Genomic DNA, 27,977 nt, shown 5'->3' with positions numbered 1-27,977 from the left:
AAAAAAAGTACGGAGAGGGGAAGAGAAACAATAAGCGCATTTTAATGTTTACTCCAGCTGTACCAGGCACCGATGGAGCAGCATCACTCTCACTCAGTGTCTCTCTCTCTTTCTCTCTCTCTCTGACACACGCACACCCGCGTCCGTGCGCACGTGCATCAATACAACACCTTACGTCCATGCGCGCTCTCTCCTGCTCTCTCTATCACGCACATGCAGACTGGCAGGCAGACCAGTCACACACACACACACACACACACACACTCAGTCACGCACCCGCACGCACACACTTTCCCTTAGCTGTGCTTTTGTGTTTTGTCAGAATTAATGAGAAAAGTTCCCTTGCCCTAGGGGTAATTAGTGTCCTTGGAGTTAAATAAGCTAATACTTAGACACCTCTGGCACAAGCAATTATGTTTGTGTATTGAATAATTGATTCAAAGAGGGGGGAAGGGCTGCTAATCAGATCTGAGCATAATGAATTGATTTAATTAACAGGGGAATCCGAGGGTCTCTGGAAACTGCGCGCATTTATTCAGTAGCAGCCGAGGCGAGCGCGGCACACAAACCGAGCAGAGCGGGCGGCGTGAGTTTTTTCGCTCTTAGCAGTTGTCACATTTTGCAATTGGATTTGTTTGAGTATAGTTGCCGTTTCGGAGCAAATGAGAGCGAGAAAGGGAGAATATTAAGAGCGAGGGGAGAGCTCAGCCGTTCAGTCTGCGCGTCTGATCCGTCCGCGTGTGCACACTTCACAGACAAGGCGACACTAGATTTATATCGCTTTTCATTGTTTTGCCTGTTTTTTTTTTCCCTCTCTCTCTCCCCTCCTCCTTCTTCTTCCATTCGCATGGAATTTATCAAGAGCAACCAACGCTGTTTGATCGCGATTTATTTGCGTTGCACTTCGGTCCGGATAGGGGGGATCTCGCCGCGTATTGCACCGTATTCCTTGTGTGTGAATTTTTATTGATAGGGGGGGGTAAGGAGACAGGAGGAAAGGGAGAGAAGAGGGGGATAAAAACGTGCAGACGGCAATTCATCTTTCCAGGGGTTTTTTTTTTTTCCTTTTTTTCTTTTTTTGATTTATCGAGGCGTAGTCTTGTCAGCCGCGCGTTTTCAAAGCCATTTTTCCAGGAGGAGAAGCTGTGAGCGGAGCGAGCGGTGCAGCCTGCTGGAGCCGAGGACGGATCGCCCGGGGAAGGACTCCTCGTTCCTCAGGACGATGGTGCTGGACAAGGAAGAGGGTGAGTAACATCCTCCCCGGCCGTAGGATGCTATAACCTGGGGACTAAACACGGCGAACTACTGACATTTTCCCACCCCCAACCACCACATTAAGTGTTTCCAGGACACCCCTGCGCACCCGCAAGCCTCCGCACGACATCGGCTCTACCAGCCTCCGTGTAGCCGGAGACACGGTCCGTGTTTTCTTTATTTATTTTGTTTCTACCGATGAAAGCCGAACACCGTGGCTTGCTTTTTCTGCACCGTGAAGTTGAGGTGCACTCGCGTCGCCGTAAATATAAACCCCCAGCGAACTGTAGTTTTAGCGTGTTTATTTAAAGCAGCTTTTGTGTGACGCGCTGTGTTTTTTTTTTTTTTGGTTTTTGTTTTTTTAGTTTGAGGACACTCCACAGACAGACGCTGCTGCGGTGCATGTGGCTCCTCTTTTCTTTTTTCCCTCCTTCTCTTAAGTGCTTTTTTTTTCCTCTTCTCCTCTCCTGCGTCTGTGAAGTTAGCGAGGCAGCCCTTTGACATCACCGCGGGATGGGAGATGACAGCAGAGTGCTTTTAACTTGATTGCAAATTATGGATAGCGGCCGCGTTCGCTCACTTTCCATCGCAAATAGGCCCAACTCGCATTACTTATCTATTTCAATGTATTTAGGTTAATGGGTGAGGCAATCTAATTAATTTTAATTTAAATCAAACTCGCCTCTAATGACGTCCCCGTTTTTTCTGGATTTAAAAAAAAAAAAAAAGAAAAAGAAAAAAAAAACCGATGTAGGGGGGATGTGCAAGTGCATGTGATCACTTTAGGGTCCAAATGGTGCTGTGTGCGTGTGTGTGTGTGTTAATACAACGTGATGATAATATTTAAAGGGGCTCTGGGTGAAGTTGTTCTCCCTCCTGACACTTCTTCCTCTGTGAGTATTTTTGAGGGGTTGTTCTGCTGACCACCTGCTGACACGCCACAAAGACACCCTCCACTAACCCTAACGCACATTTTTGATGTGCTATTCCTCAAAGTACAGCATAAAGCTTTTTCACATTTTTTGAGTTTATCCTGGGTTCCCTTCCCCACCCCCCACCCCCTTCCTCCTCTTCCTCATCTGCCTCCTCCTCCCTCTAAAAAGTAATGGATGCATTTGTGACCCATTATTTATGTTTGAAAATGGATCTTTCATATCTCTTAGCGGAGCATCCTTTCACTTACGCGTCTTAAAGCCAATGAAAGGATTGCGGCAGAGACATAAATTGGTCTGTCTGGCTGAATCCATGTTGTGCTGCAAATGTACCTAAATTAACTCAACTGTAAATTGTCTCCTTTGGATGTCTGTCGAGCTAAAAGTTCCCCCCCATATGATTCATGATTCAGATTGCTTTTAACAGTTATTGGCTAAGCAATATGGTAAATGTACAAGGTGATGCAAATGGCATTAGTGGGAAAGGATGCACAGGAGCATGTAATGCAGTCAATACTACATTAACTACTGATGCCCAATTACAGAACCAGGGAGAGTGGCTTTTAGGAGCATTAGGACTTGCAGAAAAGCTGAGATCACCTGCTGCTCATTGCCTAAAAGCTTCACCCTTTATTTGCTGGTCCCGACCAGCAGCTCCAGCGTTTTGGCCAGGTTGTCAACAGAGCTGCTCGGATCTGGTCTCTCTCATTGTGGTGCCTCTTAGCGTTTATTGGCTCTCAAGTTATAGGCTTGTCAATTCGAACCTTCTTGTCTAATGTATCCACTTAGTGCCCGCAGGAATAAGTGTGTGTTTATGCAGAGAGGGAGGTGTGGGGTCGGTGTTTTGGGTGGCCACACAGGTGTATGATTAATGTCTGTTTGTCGTGATTGATTCCCTACTATGCCTGTGTGTGTGTGTGTGTGTGTGTGTGTGTGTGTGTGTGTGTGTGTGTTCGGGCGTGCGTGCTGCTGAAGTGTTCATATTTCAGTCCTTATGTGGCCTATAAAACCGATCATCAGCGTTGTCTGGTCTCGTGTTCAAAGCCTGCTATCCTCAGTTGGCAACACAGTGCTGCTGCTGTTTGTTTGGCAGGCTGTTTTTGAACTCCGTATTCTCTCTGAGAAGTCGGCAACAATTTGTGCAACAAAAGCAATAACCAGAAATGAATCTCTGTGCACCCCTCCCCGATCCACTACCCACCACCCCTGCCCGCCCCTTATTTTAGCTCCATTGAGAAAATCTGCCTGCTACGAATCAGATCCCAGAGTCAAAACATAAAAAAACACAGAATTCCTGCCATCTGTTGTAACTTCAATTGTAACTTACAAAGACCAAACATGAAATGCCGCCTGTGTTGGTTTCATGTCGTGTGTGGCCACCTGCTCACATCGCCTGCGTCCGCCACACGTCGGAAACCGATCACCGTGTTCTCACGTGAAGCAGTCATTAACTTCCATGCTATCATCTACAGCGCTGAGCCTGAGAGCACGGAGGACGACTGTTAAAGGAGAACAGGCACCGCTTTGTGAAATGACCTAATACGCGGGTCATAGTTAGTAATGAATGGCAACACATGTACCAATTCTTCAGTGTCAACATTTTATTCCACCCCGTGATATGAAGGCTCCAATTTGTGTCTAATTTGAGAGTTGAAAAAGAAGCAACTCAGCCATTTTACTCTCCTTCTTCGTGCCGACTGCAGGAGAAGAAAGTGAGTCCACACTGAAGGCATATTTTTGCTGAACATTAACACAACTCCAGCACACTCTAAACATCATATCTCAGCAGAAAACGGAAATAAAATGAAAAAAAAAAAAAAATCCTCCAGCTACTGATAAATGTCTGGTTACCTTTGCTTGTTAATTTATGACCCTGTTATCATCCTGTCCAGTGAAATTTGTACATTCATAAAGCATGTGATTGAAAAGCAATGCTTCACATGAATGCAGACTGGTGATCTGTCGGCTGCTGTAATAAAACTTGGGCTTCAGGCTCCGATTTTTATTTTGAAATAATAAGAATTGCTTCATTCTTTACCGGTGTTACCATGGTAATACTGTCTTGTAGCGATGTTATATTGATTTAGAAAGTGGACAGTAATATTTCTTTTCTGTTATTTGCTTTCTGAGGGTTGATTTCTAATTTCCAGCTGGAGATTACTTTTATATGTTCTTTAAGTCTTTTCACTTTTCCAAAGGAATGCAATTTGCTCCCCCGTATTTGCTATTTTCTCAGCTTATTGGTTTGCGCTTACTTCAAAATTAAACTTGCCCATTTCAAATATTGAAATTACGTCTGGTTTTTGTGCTCTGGGCCCTGAACAATATTACAAACACATGGCTGCGTTTGATAAGTCACCACCGTTTTTTATTTTTATATTTTTTTTTTCTAAAGAAAGCCTTATTGCAGGCACCTGGACTCGCATTTGCAGTACTTTTTCCAATTCTGTCTTAAACATAAGATGGTCAAAGGAGACTTAGTAACCTGTGCAGAAATGAATGCAGGAAAATCTCCTTTGTGTTTGCAGACACATAACAAAAAAAGCACTGACACATTAAAGTTTTAATCGTCCCTGACACAGATGTGATGATGACGTTATCAACTGCATTGACACCCAACAAGTTTTTTTTAACCCTCATTGCTTTAATGATTCATATTAGACTAATGCTGTTTGCATTATTCAACCTGGCAGCAAAATCCCATGTATGCCATTTTTCAGATGTGTTTAATTCCGCCTAATCTGTTCCTGATCTTACCAACGCAGAATTCCCACAGGAGATAATTTCGTCTGTCACCACTAGCCCTCCGGATCCCTATCAGTCCTGATTGTTTCACATCTACGAGTGCTCGAGATGTGTATCATTTTCTGTAATTTTAGTGGAATTCAAAGGGACTGAACTGAGACTTGGGGGACACGTGTTAGCGAGCGCGCCCACCTGCCTTCGATGTAAATGGCTGCACTCATCAGTGTGCCACACAAACTCAATTATGCACTCTTGAGCTGTAAGAGCATCCCTTTTTATTATCGCCAGAGGCCACATGCTAGCCATGTTATCAGACAAATTCTCACGAAATCTGGCCACCACATGCATGACAGGGAACGGACGTCCCCTGTTCCTGCAGTCCAAACACTCCAAATGTTTTTTTTTGTTGGTTTTTTTGGTTTGTTTTCCAATGTCAAGAGGACTTTTCGGTATGGTGTTGAGTCATGTGCAAGAATGGCGAAGGCTGCAGAGATGTAAGTGCCATTAAGAAGTGTGTACAAATAAGAAAGCTGCAAGGGCACACACACATCAGTCCAAATGTTAGAATGAAACCTTTTATAATTCCACAAATATGCTGACAAGTTGATACGAATCGTTATCTGGAACCACCTCGGAGAACCCGACGTGTACACCTGCAAGCTCCAAGACAAAGGCAGAAAGTGCACAGAAGTAATGTCGACATGTACAGAACTATTCTCGCCCGCAGAACACAAACCACAACAACTTCAAACCTAGTTGAAAAATATTGCCATCCATATCTATCAACAACATGTGATTCGGCTTTAGTTTATCCACCATATACAATTGTATGTTGTTATTCGTCTCTCTGAACCTGTTGGAAGCAGGTCTCCCTCTCACTTGTCCCTGCAATGCTAACTCTCTCAAGCTGCTGTTGACTACACTTATGTCGACGCGGGGAAAAGAAATATTCATACATCGATGCCTCTGCAAACACACGTGCACACATCCTCCGTTTTTTTCCCAAACATAAAGGTATTTATTCAACTGTTTACCTATCGTGCGCTCTGCGTTCTGACTTGTTTGGCATTCTGACGCACTCTGTAACGCTCGTTCTTTGCTCTCCGGAAGATCGTTTCGCCTTTCTTCTGTCATCACGGGCTTAGTAAAGAAGACAGGAGAGGTGGAGAAAGTGGCATGACATGCGGCAAAGTTCTTGAGAGGAGGAGATGTCAGGACTACAATGTCACCAAGAGATGGTTCTGTGGCAGCTGTGAAGTGTGAAGGTGCTCAGAAAAAATGCCACTGACGAAAAACCTCCAATGTTCCACCGGCAGTGATAAAATAACATGTCACCTGTTACATTGTGAGCACTTTGTGTCATTAAGACTTTGCGGAAATCAACACAATAACACTGCCAGGATTTATGTCATACTTTACATATTTAAGTCACACAATTTAATGTGACAATATTCAGCCATATGTGCTGCCACACAAAAACCCTCCTGCATCTTTATTGCACGGTAAAAATGACATGACTGATGTGACATATTGACATATCTGAAATGATTATATGCTCAGAAGAACAACAAGACTGTTTCTATGTTTATTTGATGAAAACAGAGGATTATTCATGTGCCATTTCAATATTCATAGTTGCACTGATGCCTTCTAATGCCTCCTGTGTCTTATAGCAAGAAGATCTTCAATTCTTCTTCCAGTATTAAACAGGTCCCTTAATGCATATACATTTAAATAAAAAGGCAGTATACTCATATCGTTTAATACAATAGTGGCTATTTAAAGCCAACACCAATGTCGATATTTTTAGAGTTCTGATCTGATAGGACATATAAATAAATATTTGTTTTGTATTTATTTTTATTTTTTTACATTAAAACACAACACGAACAAGCAATCTTTATACAGACTTACAGATATATATATGTATATATATATATATATATATATATTTTTTTTTTTTTTTTTTTTTTTTTTATTTTATTTTATTTTATTTATTTTTTTTAAATGTGACCAAGATACAAACAAGACACACTACATGTTGAAAAATAAACTTATCAGTGCTCTCTGGTGGAAAAGCTATACATATATGTACACACACACACACACACACACACACACACACACACACACGCACACACACCAATATCAGTATATCAGCAATAAGTAAGTAAGTGATTCCTCGGCCTGGATCTAGTGTGAATGTGTGATTTTGTAGTGGTAGAGAGGAGGGAGCTCCACCTCAAACATGCAGGATTTTTGGGGTATGTTCACGGGTAAAATCTGCAAGAAGAAAATGATAGTCTTTCAACAGCTTCGTGGAATTTCCCATTGCAGTCAAACATGTGAAACACGTGCGTGAGGGCAGCAGATAACAATTTTCACGTACATCCGTGTGCTTGTAAGACTTGTTATTCAAGTGCTGATTGGTTTAATTAGCGCTGGTCTGTGTTAACACAGTCAAACAAACACCTGCAGAAATATAAGTCTGTGTGGTTGCAATCATATAGATTAAGAAGTCAGCAGTGTGAAGGGGCCTGCTGTATTCTCTCACAGTGTCAGCAGGAATTCTTCATCTTTTCATTTGTTTTTAGCCCTTCCTGTGTGAGTATGGGGCTCTGAGGATGGCACTGGTGATTGGTCAGTGAAAGACACTTTGTTCTTATGGGGGAAAGGAACAGCACCACCTCTAGGGGCTGCTAGCGGGGCTTTAAGACTTTCAGTCTTGTTTAACTCTAAATGTCTCTCAACCACCTTTCTACCCTATTACTCTTGCAATATTTATTTTTCTTTTTAGCTCTTAAAGGGCCAATATGTAGTTTGGGAGAAGAAATTAGCCCTCAGAAATGTTAGAGTTACAATAATAATGAGGTGACAATACAAATTCATCAATATTTAGCTTTTCCATAAGTAAATAAACAAGCTGCTCTCAGTGGAAAATGAGGTCCCCACAACATTGTTTGAAACTGGAAAGGTGGCAGGGTCTGCCACATATAAACAAAGTAGAACAGTATGAAACTGCGCTGTCCTTTAATGTCAGTTTGTTTATTCACTCTATTCAGTCATGAACATGAACAGTTTGTTTAGTTTGCTTAGGCATTAAAACAATCCATCACTGGACAACTGTTAACGTTTTAGGCCTGTATAAACTGCAGTTCTTACATTTTAATGGACATTCACATACGATATATACAACCTAATAAGACCTTTACTTGGCTATTTTCTGCCACAAAACAAACCGCCACATGCATTTATTTAGCTCAAACAAGAGCAAATTAAACGGCTCGTTCGAGCTGATATTCAGCTCAAGAATCCAGACAAACAGAGGAGGACTGAGCCTTCACAATTTGAGATATCACAGCTATCTTGTTGGTAAATAGAAACGCCTTGGGTGCCTTCTCTTAAATAAGAGCCGACTTGCTGAGAACTAATCTCTTATTGGATGACCTTCAGTAAATCAAATCTTAAATAGCTAATTAAAGTCTGTGACTAAAGGAAGGGGGGTGGGTAGTTCTTTTCCTCTTAAAGCTAGTAGATTAGGTTTTGGATATTGAAGTTTGATGATTTAATCAGCGCTCAGCTATGATGTTTGCAACTGCGAATTCAGAGGCAAAATGACAGCCGCCGTCCACACACATTCACACTGAACCTCAGCATTAACTGGAACTTGTTCCTACGACCATAGACCCTCCCCGCCCCTCTCTTTTCCAATCACACCTCTTTCATTTCATTTTATTTCATTTCATTTGACCAGTCGTCTGTTGAATTGCCATTTGATTTTAGCCAGTAACCAGAATTACTCCCTGTAGAAAAAGGGAGCCAGTCTTGATATTATGAGGCAATATAAAAGTGTTAAAAGGAATTCATTAAAAGCAGGCAATCTTCTTAATGAAACATCAAACGTCATCTGCAATATTCCTCTCTTGTGAGATTTAGGGATAGGCTGCGCTAACGCGAGGCAGGTTGAGTTTACCATGACATCACACCCAATCTTCATGAACCCCTCTTCCCTAACTGCACCCAACCAACCTCCCTCATTATTTACCCCATCAGGTGTGGGAGTTGAATGACATTAGAGGCCTGTGCTGCCAAATAAGTGCCCCCTGTGGGGAATTTGCATTATTCAAGATTAAAGAGCCTCACACAGTGCGCCACAGTATGGTGTTCCTTCTTCCCTTCCATTTTCGACACACTGAGGACCCTGAATGGCACACCTGTCTCCTGGCATATCCTTTGAAATAATAAGTGCGCAGTAATTGCTGGGGTGTGGGGAGGATTTTGTACATCACTTCCTGACCTCATGAGTGACACAAACTTTAGAGGGCTACATTTATTCCTCTCTAAATGCATTTTTAATGTAGACTAAAAGTGTTTGTGCATTATTCTGTTCCGGATGGCGGAAGGTGGCTGTGACAGGTCTAATGGCTTGTTTTGTGTTTTTAAAAAAAAATTATTTATTTATTTATTTATTCGCCAGCGATCAGGAAGTGGCAGATAAGATTGCCTCGTCCATCAAATTTTAAAAGTATGTAGTTTTGAGAGTAGACGGATTTTTTTTTTGAGGATCAATGATGAAGATGCATGCAACATCTTGTTTATTGTCATCTTGCACTTGAATGAAAATTGGTAAAGATAGTGGGTTTGAAAGAACTAAGCAACAGACAGAGCCCAACATCTTACTGGCTACATAGAATATCAAATCCACCCCTTGCTCTGTCAACGCTCTGACAGTCCTCCCTCTTTAAGAGCTCTAATGGGTTTATTTGGGGCATGATAAAACCATGAATGTTTGTGTCTTTTCTCCTCCTCCCCATTCATCTTATTCCCTCACTCTCGTTTTCTTGCGCCATCTCTCGCTCTCGTTCTGCTGTTGACAGTTTACCTTGCCGAGCTCTAATCTCACCCTACTACCGAGCAACCAAGTGTTGGAACAAGTCGCCTTCTGTAATAATTTGGAAACTCTGCCAGTTTCATGTCTTTAAAAAAAAAAAGCAGCAATGGATTTAATTAGAAAGCTGTTGCATATCTCTGTGATACATTTCTTTTAATTAACCCCATGTGAATAAATTAAAAATAATAGGGGGCTGAAAAGTGTGGAAAAACACCCTAATGAAGTTTTCCGTTAATTGGGATGGAGACTGCTGCCAAACCACAGTGAGTAGTGAGCACCAGGAGCTAACAATGCCTTCTGTAAGCCTCAGAAAAGGGCCCAGGGCCTTCGTGCTGACTTCAAGTGTAAGAAATGCACCTCTGACGTGATGGAAATGACCGTGGGCTGGGAGAAAAGGCAGTCCTGTTCCAGGCTGCTCTGCTGAGACTCCCCATGCCGCGCTTGAAGCTGGGCCAGTGTTATTGCAGCCCTAATGCGGCTGACTCATTTGGAGCGGATCAGGAGTAATTATGGTAGGGAAAGTGGCTGCCGACCGTGGGGGTCAGGACACTTGTAACATGTGAAAAGAGCAATTATTCCAGGAGACAAAACCCTCCCTTATCCTGGGCAGTGCCAGGGTCAATGCAAGGGACGGCTGGGCTCCGTTTCACCGGGGCTTATTAGCCACAGCAAGCTGCAAAGTTTGAGAGAGTGCATCTTGTTAATGAACAGTCCCCTCCTCATCCGCACCAGCCCTGTCTGCTCGCTCTCCCACTTACTGTGGGTGTTAATTATGTCATAATCATAGCATGCATACAGTCCCAGAAATCACCTCACAGACCCCAGCATTCATAGACAACCATCTGGAAATGTAGCGCTCGGTATAGCAACATAGAAGGCTCTTACAGCGAACTGTAAGAAAAAAAAAAACACAGTCAGTATGAAATGTACTATTGACTTGGGCCTTGTAAGAAAACTAGCTTATTTGAGAGAGAGGGAGCGAGAGAGAGTTTCTCTCTGTGAGCGTGTGTGTGTGTTCATGCATATCTTTTCTTTCACTCCTTGCATATGCTCCAGCTAAGGATAGGAACAGTGATCACACAGTGATTCAGTGGTCTTTATTTTGCTTATCATTCAGAATACACTCATCAGTCCGCTTTCATTTGGCATGTGTATTCCAGCTGATATTATTACCAGATGTCTTGTATTTTGTCTTGGCAATAGAGAATCGCCGTCTATGGGCTCAATTACAGCGATGACGGAAGCTGAATGAAAGGGGCTGATTCATGCACACAATGGCAAGACATCTGCATGAGATCCCTATTAACCTTAGTGGCAGACACCTTGGCCTGAGGACAAATTTTATTTGGGATTGCCATGGCCACGGCATTTACAGTGGTGGCTGAAATATAAAAGAGCGGTGTTTAAATCAGCCTCAGTAGGGTCTACACTGAAGTCTTCCATAGAGTTCTGGTACAGTACCAACACTGTATTTTTGACTTTCCTCTGGTCAATATTATCTTGTCTTTTACCATTGAAGGGGGGAAATTAAATGTAATATAATATAATTTAATATAATAGTAGCAGTGGCAGTAGCATCATAGGCTACTGAGTGTTTAAAATTGAGCGATGATTATGACAAATGCACTTGTTTCCAGCTAAATACAATCATTTGCTAGTGTAGTATCTAATTTCCCTAAGCATCGCAGTGTGTGAATTCACCAGGCCGATGATGGCTAACAGTCTCTCATTTGCTGCAGCTGGGAGTTGGAATTATAGGGGCCCCTGAGAGGAGGCCCACCCAGGGCCAGCTTCCACCTCCTTGAAAGCCCACCTCCCTTTCCCCCATGTGTTAGAAAGGCCGAGTGATTCTCATCAAGATCCTTTACCTCCCCGTGAACCGGGAAAGTCTGCATCACACCATGGCGTCAGTGCTTTTAATTGATCAAAAGACATTTTAAAAAAAGGAAAAGAAACAGAATCAGATGTAACTGTTCCTGCTGCCATTAAGGCTGAGTGCCTGTGAGAGCAGCTGCTCCATTGGGACCATGTGTGTAGTGGTGTAGTGAAGCACACCCTGAATTTGTGAGTTCGTTTTCATTCAATTTCATTAAATTGCAATTGAGACCGGAAGTCAGTTCACCAGTAAATTAATCGATTAGTAAATCAAGGTTAAAATTATTTGGGAATGATTTTAATAATCAATTAATCAGTTGGATAATTTATGTAGCAAACATGCAAATTCCAGCGTCTCTAATTACATTTGGTCCTTATCCCAGTTTAACATCATTTGAAACTGAATATGTTTGGGTTTTGACTGATAGCCGCCTGACAGAAAAGTAAGTTTAGTCATTTTTTTTTTTCCATTGTTCTTTTTAAAGACTTGAAGCTGTTCTTACAGTAAACAGGATATTTTCGGGTTTTGGTTGACTAACTCTGACAGCACTATTTCTATTTGGTTAACTTCCTGTCCTAATCCTAACCCTCCCTCCTCTCTACACCAACATGTAAAGTCGCAGCAGTAACTGCAAGACAGAGCAGCAAACAGGAGGATCCTGCTATCGGCATGTTCACAAGCAGACAGCACCACCTCTTTCTGGAGTTCTCGGTCTTGATTGGATAAAGTGGGGAGGGATACCAACATTTTCTTTTCTCTTTTACTGCATGAGTGGGAGGAGGAGAGACATGGGTTGCTGACTTTATACAGTGATTATTGTTGGAATAGAGAGCTACTCAACAGTTACTTTAATAAAAATATATCACTTAAAGCAGCTTTAATCCAGAAAGTACTTGTCAGATTAATCGATATTGAAAATAATTGCTGGTCGCAGCCCTACGAAAAACTGTGTAATAGAAGAGAGAGCAGTTAACAATTTGGCAGATTAATTATTTTTACGATTATAATTTTTTCCTGATTTTGTACACCAAAGCCATCAATGCTGTGGCAATAACCACTGTCATTTGAGTCTGCATGTCATGACACAGCATGGCGGATGGCTCAGGGACTCATAGGAAACCACTGTACATCCTGCAGCATAACATCCAAGCACCTGCTCACTTGTATAAAAAAAGAATATTTCAGTGATAATAACAGGAAAAGCAGTTGTAGCTTAAATCATCTGTTCATGCACTCACACAGGAAATGTGGGTTTGTGTGATAATTGTATTTCTCTAATATCAAACATTTCCTTGAGTGCTCCCAACAGCAGATTTTCCTTCAAAACCTTAAATGTATCAAAAAAAAAAAAAAAAGGTTAGCAGACTGATGTGATTTTTTTTGATAGCCGTAAAGACGGAAGTCTAAATGGGGTAACATAGAAATCGGATGCTATCTCTATAATGGAAAATACATGCTCTGACAGACTGCTTGGGCTGAGAAAAACTAACTGTACATATTCTTGAAAGATACAATCTCAAAGAAAGTAGATGGATCGAGAAAGGCAGAGATGACAGGCCTCTACACACAGTCCTAATGGCAAATTAAATTCCTTCTCAGGAGGGATATTTGGCAGGGCAAGTGCTGTCTCTCCACTTTGAGGGACAAAATGCATCCCTTGTTGGAGAATGAATCGTGATGTGGAGAGGCATGCTTTTGGTGACATCAAATGACACTGGAAGGTCAGTGGCACTTGTATCTGTTAAATGGATTGGATTAAGTGGAGGCTGCCTCCTAGTCGGCTGCGTCCTTTCATAATGCAGCTTTTTCTTTCGGGGAGGTGGCAAGCATGGGAGGTTCTGTTCTACTCCACAGTTTCACATTGCGCCGGGAGTGGTGACAGGTGCAAGAAAATGTCTTGTGGCATTAAGGGAATTGAAAAGACATTTACTTTACACGCTCATTTTTTTTTTCTCCCTGTCACTGCTCTTTGTTTAGTAGGTTTTAAGGCTTGTGCTCGCTACACTGCTATTAAAGATGTTTTCCAGAGGCTGCTTTGGTAGAAAACATCAAACCCGTGTTTGTTCCCTGCAATGGCTTCAAGGAAGAGGCATCAGAGGCATGTGCATACTGGTTTCCAGGCCTTTCCTCCATTGAGACATCTCTCTTACATTAAGGACCATGCGTGAAGACATGAATGTCAGATGAACTGCAAACACAGACAGGGGAGTCTTGTCACTTAGATGATGCTGAGCAGGGTTTTTAAGTGTGCATCCAACAGCGGGGTGAGCAGCATGCAGCTATTCCAGAATGGGTTAAGCTTTGGCCTTTTCAAACATAATGTAAAACACACACGTGATGTGTTTAAGGAGTGTGAGGCGGGCAGTGGTCTCAACCAATTAGGAGTAGTTCTCTGGAGGTGGAGGAACGACCTTTTTATATAATTAGTTCTCTTATTTAAAGCAAAGATTTTGAGTAGAATAACTAATTAGGTGTCATAAAAGGCAAATTAAAGATTTTTGTGATCCCCGAGGGAATTGCAGCAACTCCTTTTTCTTTAAACAAGAGCGCGCGCGCACACACACAGGCATGTTCTCTCTCCTCATTAAGACTGTTTTTAGTTCTGTAGAAGTCTGTCAGGCGAGCACTGTTGGCATACCTGCAGAGAGCTCCCCTAACAAGCCATGAAATGCAGGTAGAAGAGTCCACCCTTAGCCAGTGTGGCTTGAATTTGAAGCTTTTTAGCTTCATTTACACTGAACATTGGTATTTATAGCAGGTTTTGTGATCCTAATGCGCCAGCTTCAAGGGGCCTGTTTTAGGGGGGAGGGAGGGAGGTGAGGGAGCTGGAGGGCAGGCAGAACACTAATTGATGGCTCCCATCGCCTGCACTGAACCAACGAGCCTCTCCTTTCCACTTCTGATAAAGAAATAAGATGGCTCAACACCATCGGAGCACTTACTGACATATAAACCCAAGCCGTAAATTTGACTAACAAGCTCTCCTATTTCTTTCACCTCTTTTTTTTTTTTTAAAGAGGAAATGCTAATTATATTACATTCATCGAGTTATTGATGTATGCATGGCCAAAAATTGCGGAGCAAATCTGGTTACAATAAGGTACTTTGCGAGTCTATTTAGGCGTGCAGATACAAAGTTTGTGTGTGTGTACATATGCGAGAGACAGCGCGCGCGAGAGAAAATGTTCTTTTCTCCTTTGAAAAGTGGTAGAATGTTTTTTGTGAAAGAGAATGAACTTGACAGGCTTAGTGGAGAATAACAGAGTGAAGAGTGAAGCAGTCCCTTGTTACCAACTGAGGTTCTGTTTATCACTGGGCCAACTGCAGAAGTTACTGTAAAATGGCAGCTCCTACTATAGAATGACCCCCCCACCACCAAAATTCACACTTAACATCACACTGCAACAATTGTGCATATTCTTCCACTAAGGAAATGAAAATAAAAACTTCATCTGCTCCGGACAAAATGTTCCCGTGCAATACCTGTTAAAACGTTGACATTTATAAAACTCAGTACAACGTGTGTTTAAAATGGGCCTTTATGGATACCCACACATACAAAATGCTGGCCTAACCCCCTGTGATGCAGAGTGTCCAGTCTTTTTTTTTAGAGAGGGAGAGAGAGAAATGTGTTTTGAAAGTGGAGTGGCAAGTGGCGTCCACTGTGTGTTCTTTTAGATGGATCAATAGCTCAGTGTGTGAGAGAGTGTCTTAAGAGCTGTTGTCTTGTGCTTTCAGCTGTGGCAGACCTGTTAGTGCTACAGAGGGGAGCTGCGCACCCCTGCCTCTGTACCACCAGTGGCCTGAGGGGGGCTTTTAGTCCAAACACAAATGTCAACCACACATAGACTATTAGTGTTTAGTGCAGTTATTAAATGGACTTTATTTGTCCTTTAGGAGGCTAAAAGGCGTGCTTAAAGGGGACCTGCGTGACAGCAGGGCAATTTGCGAGTTTGGTAACTTAGGCTCACTCGTCGCAGACACATGAGTACAGATAAGTGTAAAAGGAGGAGAGGCTGTAATGCTCTGAGCAGGAAACACTGTGTGTGTGTGCCTGTGGTTTGTGTGTGTGCAAATGCGTGTGTGTGAGTCTGCATGTCCCCGTGTGTGTGTGTGTGTGTGTGTGCAACACAGACAGTGAGTGTATGCTAAAAGGCACTTAGGCCATAACATATCTCACTGGGGTCTGGTAGAAACGTTTTTGTGGTCAGAGGCTTTTTAAAAGGTTAATGTTAATCTATACCAAACAAAGCCCACGAGGAGCTTTTACAGCTGTGGACAGTTGAGGGAAATGGGCTTTGATGAAATGGTAGGTAACTAACGTACTACACAGCTCGCTGTAAGTACCACAGTAGGCAAAATAAACATCAGCAACACGAGAGACATGCCCCTTCCACCGGAACCTGCTGCAAGTGATCATGTAACTTTTGTATTACAGCATGCTCTTAGTGGAACAAGCAAGCCAGGGCTTTGTAGTCCAATGTGACCTGTGTGCCTATCTACATGGAAGAATGTTTTCTTTAATGCATATGAAGCAGGTAGGCAGTGTGCTGTGGCCGCGCGCGAGGCCAGGCTTAGACGCCTCGAGAAGCAGCCAGCTTATCAAAAAAGAGAACATGAAAAGTCACTCGTGTTCCCAGGCCGTAAATCACGCATGGCTGTTTGTCTCCTTATCACTACAGGTGTGCCGATGCTCTCCGTCCAGCCCAAAGGGAAACAGAAGGGGTGTGCTGGCTGCAATCGCAAGATTAAAGACCGCTACCTGCTCAAGGCCCTGGACAAATACTGGCATGAGGACTGTCTCAAATGTGCCTGCTGCGACTGCCGCCTGGGGGAGGTGGGCTCCACCCTCTATACGAAAGCCAACCTCATCCTCTGTCGCAGGGACTACCTGAGGCAAGCAAGACACACAATCACCTCTCTCCACTCACAACAAACACAAAAGCCATGCCATCCCAAGAGCTGTGGGACATGAAAGGATCACAAAGGTTTTGTTTTTTGCCTCCTGGTACAGTTTGGCTTTGGTTTCTCAGTGTGTGCTTCCTGTGGCTCCCATTCACAGAAACACAGATAAAATCAATCTAAATCATGCACGAGATTCCTCAGTGTTAGAACTTCACCGCGGCAAAACCTAATATCTTGAGAGCTTGTTGTCATATTCTTTTGCAGCTGTGTTGTTTTGTGAAGCTTCAACACAAACACAGTGTACAGGCAGAAAAACAACATTTGGGTATTTTAGGAGCAGTTCCACCCCACATTTTGTTGCTTTAAACCTTGTAGAACTAAAAAAACAAAAGGCATAGTCACAGTTTGATTTAAAGTGAGCAGTGGGTTAAGCTTGGTTGCCATTTACAGTAGTCTTTTAGGCTGCCGAATACATTAAAAAACAAACAATGCTACAATTATGAAATGATTCACAGTTAGCGGGAATTATGGGGGAAAAAAATCATAATTATGAGACAATTGTTGAGGTCCATACCAAACAAACATACTTTACCTGTTTCTTGGCTGATTCCCATAAGATAACCAAAAAGTTCACATCTTTGTATTTTAAAAAGAAGTTGTTAACCTTTAGTTTATGGTAGTTACGCTGTAGTGAGCAAAAATGTATGATTTTTCACAAGCTCAAGTAAGATTTGTTGTGTTGAAACTCGTTTACCTTTTCCCTCCTCTCCAAACCCACATACAGGGCTCATGACTGAATCTTTACACTGGTGTGCTTAATTTATCTATTTATCTACCTTCTTGTTCTTCTCTGTTTTATTGGCGGTTACGAACAAATTGTAAAGGTGCTTATTGTTACCTACAGTATCGGTGTGTGGATGCAACACTTGTTACGCCCATGAAAGCAATTTGGCTTTGTATCAATATCTCAACTTATCCGCTATAATTACACTGATAACAACAAATACCTGATAATAAAATATCACAGTATCTTATATCATGTATCTCTGGGCCGAGTTAGCTTACATGTTTGTTTTCACAGTGCTCATTTGTGATATTTTCATCATGACTTCTGTCATGGAGTAGACTGGTTCTCTATAGCACCAGAGCTGTAGGCTGTGAGAAACCTCCAGGCAGGCTTGTTGCTTCATCAGTGTCTTTGGCTCTGTGTATCCCCCCCCCCCCCCAGATGCCCCTGCCATCTGCTTGTTAAATTAAACATGACCATTTCCTGGGCGTTAAGTCACATTCCCAATGAGATCCTACCATTTATCTTAGACGGAATCCCCCTGGGGCCAACTTAGGGATGCCAGTGCCCTAGGCCCCCCTCCTAAAACTCCCTGTCCTGCGTTGTCCTTCCCCCTTTCCTTTACTCCATTTTCCCTCTGCCTACTTGTCCCTTCACTCACTCAGTGATACTCCCAGTTTATTGCCACTTGCTGTTTTAACACTTGGTTTTGTATCAGCTCATTATCCTGGTTAAAATTCATCATTTTGTATCACACAAATAAGGGAGTGTTAATCAACTTGTTTTTTCTTGCCACCTCACTCATGTATCTCCATGACATCTCACTTATACGTCAGCTCTTCCTCTGACCTGGAAGACGCCCGCAGCCCACTTGAGTGGCGCTTAGGGACGTTACGTTGAGATAGGCCATTACCATCCATCAGTTTCCACCCTCAGTTAATGCTTTTAAGATGCAGTGAGAGGTCCACTAAGACGTGATGTTGCCCCCAGAAGGGGCAGATGGTGCAGATGAGGTAATAATAAATGGGCAAATGACCAAGAGAAGGCAAAAATGATGAAGCTCAGAGTTTCACTTGGTAAAATACATCTGCTGAAAGGACAGCAACCCCAAGCCCCCCCCCACCCCACAGCCATAAGTGCCTAACTGGCACTGTGGAGGGAGAAGGAAAAGCTTTCTCGCACATTAGACCAGTAAGACGTAGAGGTCAGGGAAGGGATGAAAAGCTGAGAATGACATATGAAATCAAGAGTTAGGAATACTAAAATAAGAATAAAAAGGGAAGAGGAGGAGGGGAGAGCTTTCCATGCTCCTCTGCTGCCCCGGATTGCCTAATGAAATCCATCCCCCTCGCCTGCTCTTCAGCCTGCGACAAATGCTGAACACTTAATGGCTGGAGATGCTTGAGATGAATTCTATTATGGAACAAATTAAAAACCTTGCCTTGCGTATAGAGAGGAGGCAGTTTGAGAGTATCTGAAAGTAGGTGATGCAGTTTCCATCCGGCTTCCTTTTCATTCCTTCCTTTCTGTGTAGTAAGACGACGAAAGCTCCCCCTCACCTGCAGTAATGAAGTTAAAGCTGTGCGCTGAATTAGCCTCCCCGCACTTCATTAAAGACAAGCGGGTGGATCAAACACACTTTGGTTATTTCCCAGGGTTTGGAACCCTGCCATGCTCACATTAATTATTATAGGAGCTCCATCTGTGATTGTCCTTCAGTGGCATTAGCAACTTATTGAATGCACTCACGCTTTCCTGAATCTTACACTTCAACACACACACTGCACTAACAGCACACACACCTTAAAACGGCGTCCTCCCGTGCCCTCTAAACCACTGCACCGACATAAAGTTCAGTGTCTAACGTCCCTGATGCTCCCTTTCTCCTATCAGGAGTGGGTTTTTTTAAGGTACATGGCCACACTCTTTCATTATTCATGAGAATAATAGATTAATTAGGCGTTTCCTTTATGTCTAGGGCACAGGATCGTACGCCTTCACCAGAGGGTTGACAATCTAGTCATGGTGTGATCATCAGGACTTGAAGCCTGAAATCATTTAATCTTCTATTTCATATATTAGAGAGGACATAATAGTCATCCACTTATCAAAATGGGGTATAATTAACTGTAAGAGGAAAAACGTTTTCAAGATAATGAACATTATAAGTTATCCACAAACCAGTGAAATAGCAGGGGGAAGATGATAGCCCCATCTGGATGTGACTGTTTTTCAAATGTGTCCTCTCTTCACTACCCCAGCAAGTAAAACAATCGCTCTCCTCCTGTAACAGTTACTCTTCCTCTCTGGGCAAGGCAGATCTGAACAGAACGGTTTAAACTTTCAAAAAGACACAAGTGTTGGGGAGGGTCAGAACACGCGATGCATGCATTAACAGCTTTCCCTTTTATGAAATCTGACAAACCCCCTGTGCAGGCTGGGAAGTCTCAAAGAGCTCAGAGAACAGGTAGAAAAACTTCAAGAGCCACAGCCCAATCTGAGGGAAGCAATACAGAGAGGCAGATGATGCACTGTAGGAGCTTTAAGGGTTTGAAGTTAGCAAAGCAGCAAGTTGAAAGAACTAAAGAAGGCCCTCTTTTCTCTAAAGACCCATTGTAATAACTCAATAACAGAGGAAGGAGAGCCGAGCTTCTTTACATTCCTGCCATCCAACGCTGCTCCCAACAACCCACAAAGTTAACATTTTAGCTACTAAATAGGAGCTCTTTTAGAGAGTGTGGGAGTCGTCTTGCATTGAAGATACTGTGGGATTAGAGATATATGTTGTCATATAGTGCATGTAAGAGCTGGCATTAGAAAAAAACATGATTTATACTTAATACTAATTTTGGCGGGCATAGCAATTATATTATGAAGATCTTTTCATTTACGAAGGCATATTTAAAGTGCTTCAAATAACGATAATGAAAATAGTATTCATGTTTCTTCCCGTTGTGGGGGGCGTTGGCCCATTGTATGGTTTAACTTGGCCCGCCACATGTCTTTTGTGTGTACTTTAAAAAAAGTATCTATGTATCTCTTTATATATGTCTGTATTTCTGTTTATGTTGTTTTAAGTTTGTTCTGCTGTAAAAGCTCCCTTTTCAGACATAGGTCCTCTTAATTATTTACTATACATTATTTCACAATCTGAGTTAGTTAAGGGAACTTGGGAGTCAAATATCTGGTAATTTAATAATACGGAACAATAGGTGCTTGCTTCTGGCCTGTGGCCAATGGGGAAAGGTTTGGGCACATCTGATTTAGAGGACAGACCTGAAGTAATTAACCTACCGCTGTTAAAACTCTTCAGAGCAGGAACTGTTTGCCAATTAATCAAAAGGACACAAAAATAAAGGGCTGTTATTGTGATAATCAAGTAACTGTTTTTCGATATTCTTTAAGTTTAGCTTCTCAAATAGATGTATTTGCTGCTTTACTTTCTCATACCCTGATAGTAAACTGAATAAAAAGAGGACCTCTTGTGCGCACAATGCTGATGATTGATCGACAAAAACTGATGGGCTTCATGTGCCGAGCAGCTCTGAACAATAATATATATATATATACACACACACATACATATATATATATATATATACATATATATACACACATACATATATATACACACACACACATTTACCATTCACACTCAATTTAAATAGAAATGTTGAAAACTGTGTTGATGTTGGATTCCCCACCCCCACTTTCCTTTTGAGAATATTGATTTATTTAATCCAAATGACCAGGGAAATTGAAGTGCATGAGCCACTGCACTTGTACAATACAGGACATGTGTCAGAACAATACGTGGGATTTCTGTAGAAAATAGCCTTTTCAAACAAAAGGTCTATTGTAAATGAAATGAATTAATATTTTTCAATGGTAATCCACAACCTATGTTTTTTGAAGGCACTGTTTCAGTGCTGTGAAGCGCATCAAGAAAAAAACTGGAGTGCTTGTTTCTCTTGTGTAGATGAACAACACACATGAATTTATCAGGACATTTTTATTGAATACATAATTACAGTCCTCATTAGCGACCTTGATTTTTAACCTTTTCATGCCTTATCCAGTTCAACTTTGTGTCACACCTCTTCTTCTATGGTAGTATGTTGCATACTCTCAGTTTGATCAAATTTGGTGTGAAACATTCTTACTATGCGTGGCTCCACTTCAGCTGTTACTCATGAGACTGCTGCAGAGGTGGTTCAACTCTGGTTGCTTTTAGCTTCAGAGGAGCAGGAGGAGAAGAGTGTAATGTGTTTGAACAGTTCTCTCATGCTGTAATCTCCTCTTAGCACGAGGAGCCCAATTAAGCCGTATGTTGATGCCACGTTATAACCCAGACACATCAATTGTTGGCTGGAGAACGGTGCGAATGGGAGGCAGCCACATCCAATGCAATGTCTTACACTCCAACTTTTCTTATTGTGGTGAAAATGGAAGACATCTTTTTGTGTATTTGCCAACATTTCTGTCAGCGATAGTAAATAACAGGATTTCTCTCTGTGATTTGGCGAATGTCAGGGTGATAAAGAGGGACCAGTGTCAGTAAAGAACATGCCACGGTGGTGTAGCTTCATTTTCACTATTTCCACCTAAAAGACGTGAAGTGGAACACTTGTGTTTCCTTTTTGGCAAGCTAATTTTCTAAAGAAAACAACCTCAACACATATTTAAGGCCGGGTTTCCTGAGAAAATGGTGCAGAAATGTGCACTGACTTGGCAACCACAATCTGTGTGTATTCAGCGTCTGATTTACAAAGACAGCAGCTCATTACGCAGTCAGCTCCTGGACTGATCCTGATACTGAACCTCCACTCTGCCAGCAAAGAAGAGCTCAGCTCAGAGGTGGGATTTCTATGAGATCGCTAAGCTCAGAAAAGAAATCATAAAGTAGTGGTCTTGATTACAAAACTATTTCTATTGGCCGCAGATGATCCTCCACCAGAATAAAAATGTTACTGTTATTCAAAACATTACACATTAAGTTTCTTATAATCTTCAGCACATTAGTAATTCATTAGTGGGTAATAAAATACCTATTGGGGAACAAAAAGCAGATTTACATGATGATATAATAAAACAAATCAAAGATGCACAGAATAATACAAACAAACACAACCGGAGGAAAGAGAAAGAGAGAGAGCGGGTTCAGCAGGGTGGAGCAGGTGGAGGTGGATATCGTGTTGATATGGATGTTGCTACTGTTAATACTTACTTAGTTGCAGCCTTTAATGATATAAAACTGTTAATTGAAGCTTAAATTAAATTTCAAGAGGAAAAACAAAAAACAGAAACAAACAAATGAAATGGTTTGTTCATAATAATAATAATAACTCTAATCATACTTTCCATTTATCTGTTTTTAGTTTTATGATGAATTTATATCTAATCCTGCTACTACAAACTTCCTTGTGGCTCTTGTAAATCTCATGAGAATTTACCAGAAAATGCTCAAGCAAATATCATAAAGCTGAAAGTATATTTGTAGCAATTATTACAGAGGAAAAAAAAAATCTTTTTTCATAGTATTTTGGTAGTAATGTTTATATTCTTATTTGTTTTATGTCAAGTGAATGTATGGCATTGCAAGAGTAGCTGTGGTTGCATCTGTAAACAGTGCAGCAAAAAATATTTGTTTCACAACAAAGCTGAAAAGAGGTTCAGTAGACAGTTTGTTTTGTTTTGTTTTTGATTATTTGTTTATAGAGAACATGGATGTAGCTGGGAGGTGAAAAGTAGCCACAGGTGTCACACACCGCTTTGACTGAACGTAGAACTTAGTGTCGGCAGCAAGCTGAGCTCCCCATGAAGCGTTTTCACAACCTGTATGTATCAAGTGAGCACCATGTCCACAGCCCAGCGGGGTGTAATGGAGATGGGTTAGAATAATCCCACGAGCTGTTAGAGGTGTGTGCATGTCAGACTCTGTAAGTGACCGAGGCTCTCTGGGCCCTTTCATAGTTGTGGCTCCCCGAGGGAGAGAAAAAGTCATCATTGAAGGGTCGCACACCGTTCAGTCCAGTGCAGAGCTCAGATGTGGTGAAACCTGGAGCAGGCCCTGCTGTTGGACAGTAATGATGACGCAGCAGGAGTGAGGCAGTGGATTACATTAAGTATGATAAAATAAATAAAATCATAAAATCACAATCTATTTAATCAATTAAATGTATATTTTTTTTAATACTGAAATGCTTTGAAAACTATAGTGAGACTTGAAATACCCTTTGTATTTCTCCTTTTGTATCGTAAAGTGGTGAAGTCACGCCCCTTATTTCATTATTTCAATAAAAACATGTATGATAGGGTAGTGTTTCATTTTTGTATCCCATTAGTGCCCTTAATTGCACATAGGATGTTTGTCAATTTAAAGAAAATGAAAATATAAGAGTGTAAAAATACACAATTAGATAGACTACACACCCAAGTGAAGCCTTTCTAAAGCTTACCAGAAACTTGTCAAGCCAAATATTAGCTAGCTCACAGAACTGAGTAACTCTCCTTGCAGCTCCGATTGTCACCTGTCACAAAACTTTTTCTGTATGTAGGCAGCAGCCAGGTTAGTATTTGTAATGTTTATTGAGTGAGATGATTTAGATCACTGAGCAGTTTTACACAAAACAAAACAATATTGTCTCTACAAAAAACTGCGGGTTTCTTGACTTTCAAAATTATCTTTTAAAAATCGACAAATGCGTGTTTGGGACCAATCAAGCAGGATTAAATGTATCTCTTCCTGTTGAATACTGTAGAATTGTTTCCACAATAAGATGCTATGGAGTACACCAGAAGGGGCATAATTACACCTCTCTATTAAGACACAATATTGCATTACAATTGCCATGTTGCTAAGTAAAACTCACATTGCATTGTAGCACCTACATCACTCTGTCAGTGAGTGCACAAAGTGCACATCTGTCAGTCAATAAGGTTTTGTGAAGTTTGGATACAAAAGTAAGAGAACAATACATATTTTGATCTCTACCATTCACCTGAAAAGTAGATTGTGGATGCATTTAAAATTGATCATCAGATCACCCACCACTAACCCAATGGGGACAAAAGGTAAAAGAATGACCTTTATTCAATCATATTAGAAAACAAAGACATCAGAGTTGCCAGTATGTGCTGGAAAGCCTATATGCTGTAATGGGAACAAGGCCAATTTCTGGAGCACTGATGCGTGGTCAATTTTTGGATCAATACTGTATGTGTGAGAATTTTCTAGATATTTGCAAAAGGGTTTTTAAAAAGGTCCCTGTGGGGGAAAAAAGGCAACTTATTTGTGCTAGAGAGTGCCCAGTGGGTGGCAGATGTCTACTGTATGAGAACATGGAGTATTTACAGAAACAGTAAGCGCTTGTAACAATGCCTCTGTTTAACACCTTGTGAATCCCTCTCATGGAACATAACAACCTTTCTCCCTCTGTCTGTCTCTGCTGCTCCTGTGGGGCAATGTGGTCCCTTATTAGAAGCAGGCCTGCTGGATAGACGTTTTCTTTAACAAGGTGAAAGCAACTGAATGGGACTAGCATAAACGAGGCAGAATATCAACAATGTGACTCCTCTGTCGAAGCCCTACATGTTTGGAGGGGAAAAGTGTTTAACATACTGTTGGATTGGCAATCTGCCGTTGCCTTATCCCCTCTTGCAAAGCTGTGAAACGGCCCTTCTCCTCCTGCAGAATATATAAATCTATCTGCACCCCAGAATCTCCAAATTAAACATAGGGGCAGGCGCTCGGAAAATGAAAATGTAAATCTGACTGGGAAAAAGCATTTGTGGTTCCTTTGCTTTGAGCAGGAAAAAAAAGTTCTACACCAGTGCCTTTTTGCTCTGTTTGTGACCTTTATCATTTGGCTCCTATCTAATAAGCCTAAACAAGCACCGGCAAGGTTTGAGCAGCGAGTGTGTTCGCCGTGAAACATTTAGTTAACTGTTCAAGGTTACATCGCTCATCATTGTCTCCGGCTCCCTCGATGAATGAAAGCAGAAGACGGAGAAAAAGAGAGCGAAGGGATTGAGACTGAATCCTCGTAACAGAAATCTTTTGAACTCACGACTACATTATAGAACGTATCCTCTCATGTAAAAAATCCAGCTGGCTTTGGTTGGAGATAGACTCATTAGGTATTTTAGTTATGAAAGACGAAAACTTTCAACAATTCAAAAATGCTTTGCTTCAGATCTGTTTTTTCGCTGCTTTTGTAATGCACGAGGGGGGAAATTCTTTTGAAGAAGAAGATTAAAACCATGTGATCATTTTAATTAGATCATTAGCCAAGAATTAAGATCTATGTTTGTGACTCTCATTAACAAAAAAAAAAAAACCAAGTGGGTGCCAAGAAAGATTTGTGCATTGCATTCAACGCGTTTCCATTTTACCCTCTTTCCCCTCCATTGCAGCATTTTGTCCCCCTGCTATTGTTCTTGCTGTCGGTACGTTTTTGTTTGCTCTTTTATTGCATCAAGGTAAAGGGAAGGTGGGTTAATCTCTGTCTGTGCTCCTCTGTCTTTCAGGCTCTTCGGTACAACGGGGAACTGTGCAGCCTGCAGTAAACTGATCCCAGCCTTTGAAATGGTGATGAGAGCCAGAGATAATGTTTACCATTTGGACTGTTTTGCCTGTCAGCTTTGTAACCAGAGGTAAGAATGGGGGGGATCATAACTGCAACAACAACATCGCCTTTTAAAAAAACATGAACGTGTTGAAATGGCCAATAGCTTAAATATGAGAAGCTGTTGAGGTGCAGGCAGCAGAGTTTTCTCTGTGTTATTATGTTATTGCAGACCGCTGATCAAGCGTGGAAAAAAAAATGTGAATTGTCCTCACATGTTGAAGAAATAAAGGTTGTCGTATTGTGTCCGTAATGATCTGCTTATTAATTCTGCTGTGACACACTGCCAGCACTTTGTCCTCGTTTGTGGCAAGCTCTGTAAATATTTTAAGCCATGGTGATGTAAAATCAGAAAGTACGGGAGCTACAAAGGTAGGTGTGTTTGCGGCATAAGGGAGACCGGACCCACACAGGTGTGAAATGGTGTTTTCTTAATGATAGGAACTATGATGAAATTGGAGTGAACACAAACCCTATGGTACGATCCACACAGAATATGACATACCCAAATATTGCTTTTTCCCATTAATATACTGTCAGTAATGGCACCACTCTGGGAGCAGAACGTCCTTTGCATGCTTGTCAGGGGTGCTGTGACCCTGTTCCTCCACACAGCACAAGCCCATTAACCTTCTGCAGGCCAGATTCAGTTACCATAGTGAACACCTGCTGTAAGGGAATTATGACTGCAGTCTCTCTTCTCAGCTGGCAGACATGAAGCCAGGTCTCATCTGGCACACTATTGCCATGGCTGTTTAACCAGCCTGGCTCATTACTAAAGCCAAGCTACGCTCGGTTATATTCTTATCTTCACTCCCCTTCAGTCACATTATGGAGCTGTCGCCACTGTGTCACACAAACAAACAGCAGCATTGAGAAGAACATCAGCGGGGCAGTCTGCTACGTGCTATGTTCCCTCTTCAATTGACTTCAGAGGAAAAAACAGTCTCGAGCACTAGAACCAAACTGGTGTGTTAAAAGCTAACCCCGTAGCAGAGTTTCCTTGGAAACTATGCCACAGCGCCAGCGCCCTTTTTTGCCAGGCCGAGGAGAGTTGACCTGCCTTTCACTGGGTGCCAGCGTTCATGTCTGCTTGCTTTGAAATGATAGGGTTTTTAATCTACTTTTATTTGAAGCCACACATTCATGATGGCCATCAAAACAGGCTTTGAAACCGACGAGGCACAGTGTCAGGTAAAACATCTCCGACCAAAATGTGGGCAATCAAACAGAATCATCGTTACCTGCTGATCTTAAATGCAACATTTTCCCTGCCAGAGGAGAGCAGAGTCAGCCAGTCAACACACACACACAAGCACACACACACACACACACACACACACACAAACAAACACACACGCACACAGACCACTTTGTCATGATGCCAATAGTACTCGTCTTTGTGTTTTTTAACAATTTTTGTCTTTGTATGTTTTTCTCTGCCAACAGGTTTTGCGTGGGGGACAAGTTTTTCCTAAAAAACAACATGATTTTGTGTCAAATGGACTATGAGGAGGGCCAGCTGAACGGGAGCTTTGAGACACAGGTTCAATAGTCGGAACGTCGTGGCAGCAACAGTCGGCTCCACACTTTACACACAAGATGGATGTTCTGCTGCACTTGGATAAAGACAAGCGTCTGTCTGCTTGCCTGCAATACTTTTTAAGACCCCTTTATCAGTCCCTAAGGACTCTATTGTAAATGTTCAACTTTTTGCCCCTCCCACACCCCAACACTGAGCAGTTACAAATTTTGATGTACAGTTGTGCCTGCTTAGCTGAGCACTGTATTGCTTGTATGTTTTGTGAAATTTGTTTCCGGTTAGTTTTTTTTTCCTTTTAGAAATGGTTCATTGGAGGGTATGTACAGTCTGTTTTCTCTGTATATATAAACTGGAACATTTATTTTATGAAATGTAATGCAATTTTATTACTAGTGTGAATTAAAGATTCTTAAATGT

The 27,977-nt window shown here is 41.8% G+C and overlaps 2 protein-coding genes across 8 annotated transcripts in view; one reads left to right on the top strand and one right to left on the bottom strand.

The window, feature by feature from the left end:
• The window catches only part of LOC119017640, a 189,350-nt gene that overhangs the window by 128,407 nt on the left and 32,966 nt on the right, over window positions 1-27,977 (bottom strand). Inside the window, exon 3 of one of the 7 annotated variants that reach the window (XR_005074504.1) lies at window positions 6,926-7,214. The exons of the other annotated variants lie outside the window; for them this stretch is intronic. The gene's annotated coding sequence lies outside the window, so the exon portion shown is untranslated. Of the gene's footprint in view, window positions 1-6,925; window positions 7,215-27,977 lie in introns of those variants that run through there. 7 annotated transcript variants of the gene reach the window in all.
• Window positions 582-27,977, top strand: lmo1 (LIM domain only 1). Its single transcript, XM_037094454.1, has 4 exons — window positions 582-1,244; window positions 16,381-16,594; window positions 25,920-26,045; window positions 27,467-27,977. The coding sequence occupies exons 1-4, from the start codon at window positions 1,223-1,225 to the stop codon at window positions 27,570-27,572; spliced, it is 468 nt and encodes a 155-aa protein (XP_036950349.1). The 5' UTR covers window positions 582-1,222; the 3' UTR covers window positions 27,573-27,977.

This window comes from Acanthopagrus latus, chromosome 4, assembly GCF_904848185.1.
Source record: "Acanthopagrus latus isolate v.2019 chromosome 4, fAcaLat1.1, whole genome shotgun sequence".
Lineage (NCBI taxonomy): Eukaryota > Metazoa > Chordata > Actinopteri > Spariformes > Sparidae > Acanthopagrus > Acanthopagrus latus.
This window is presented reverse-complemented; position numbering and strand designations above follow the sequence as displayed.

Bases quoted from the DNA above. Each gene is read 5' to 3' on its own strand.
- lmo1 (XM_037094454.1), top strand. From the start codon at position 1,223: ATGGTGCTGGACAAGGAAGAGG. The intron at 1,245-16,380 runs GTGAGTAACATC...TTATCACTACAG, and splicing joins GGTGCTGGACAAGGAAGAGG to GTGTGCCGATGCTCTCCGTC. The intron at 26,046-27,466 runs GTAAGAATGGGG...CTCTGCCAACAG, and splicing joins TGTCAGCTTTGTAACCAGAG to GTTTTGCGTGGGGGACAAGT.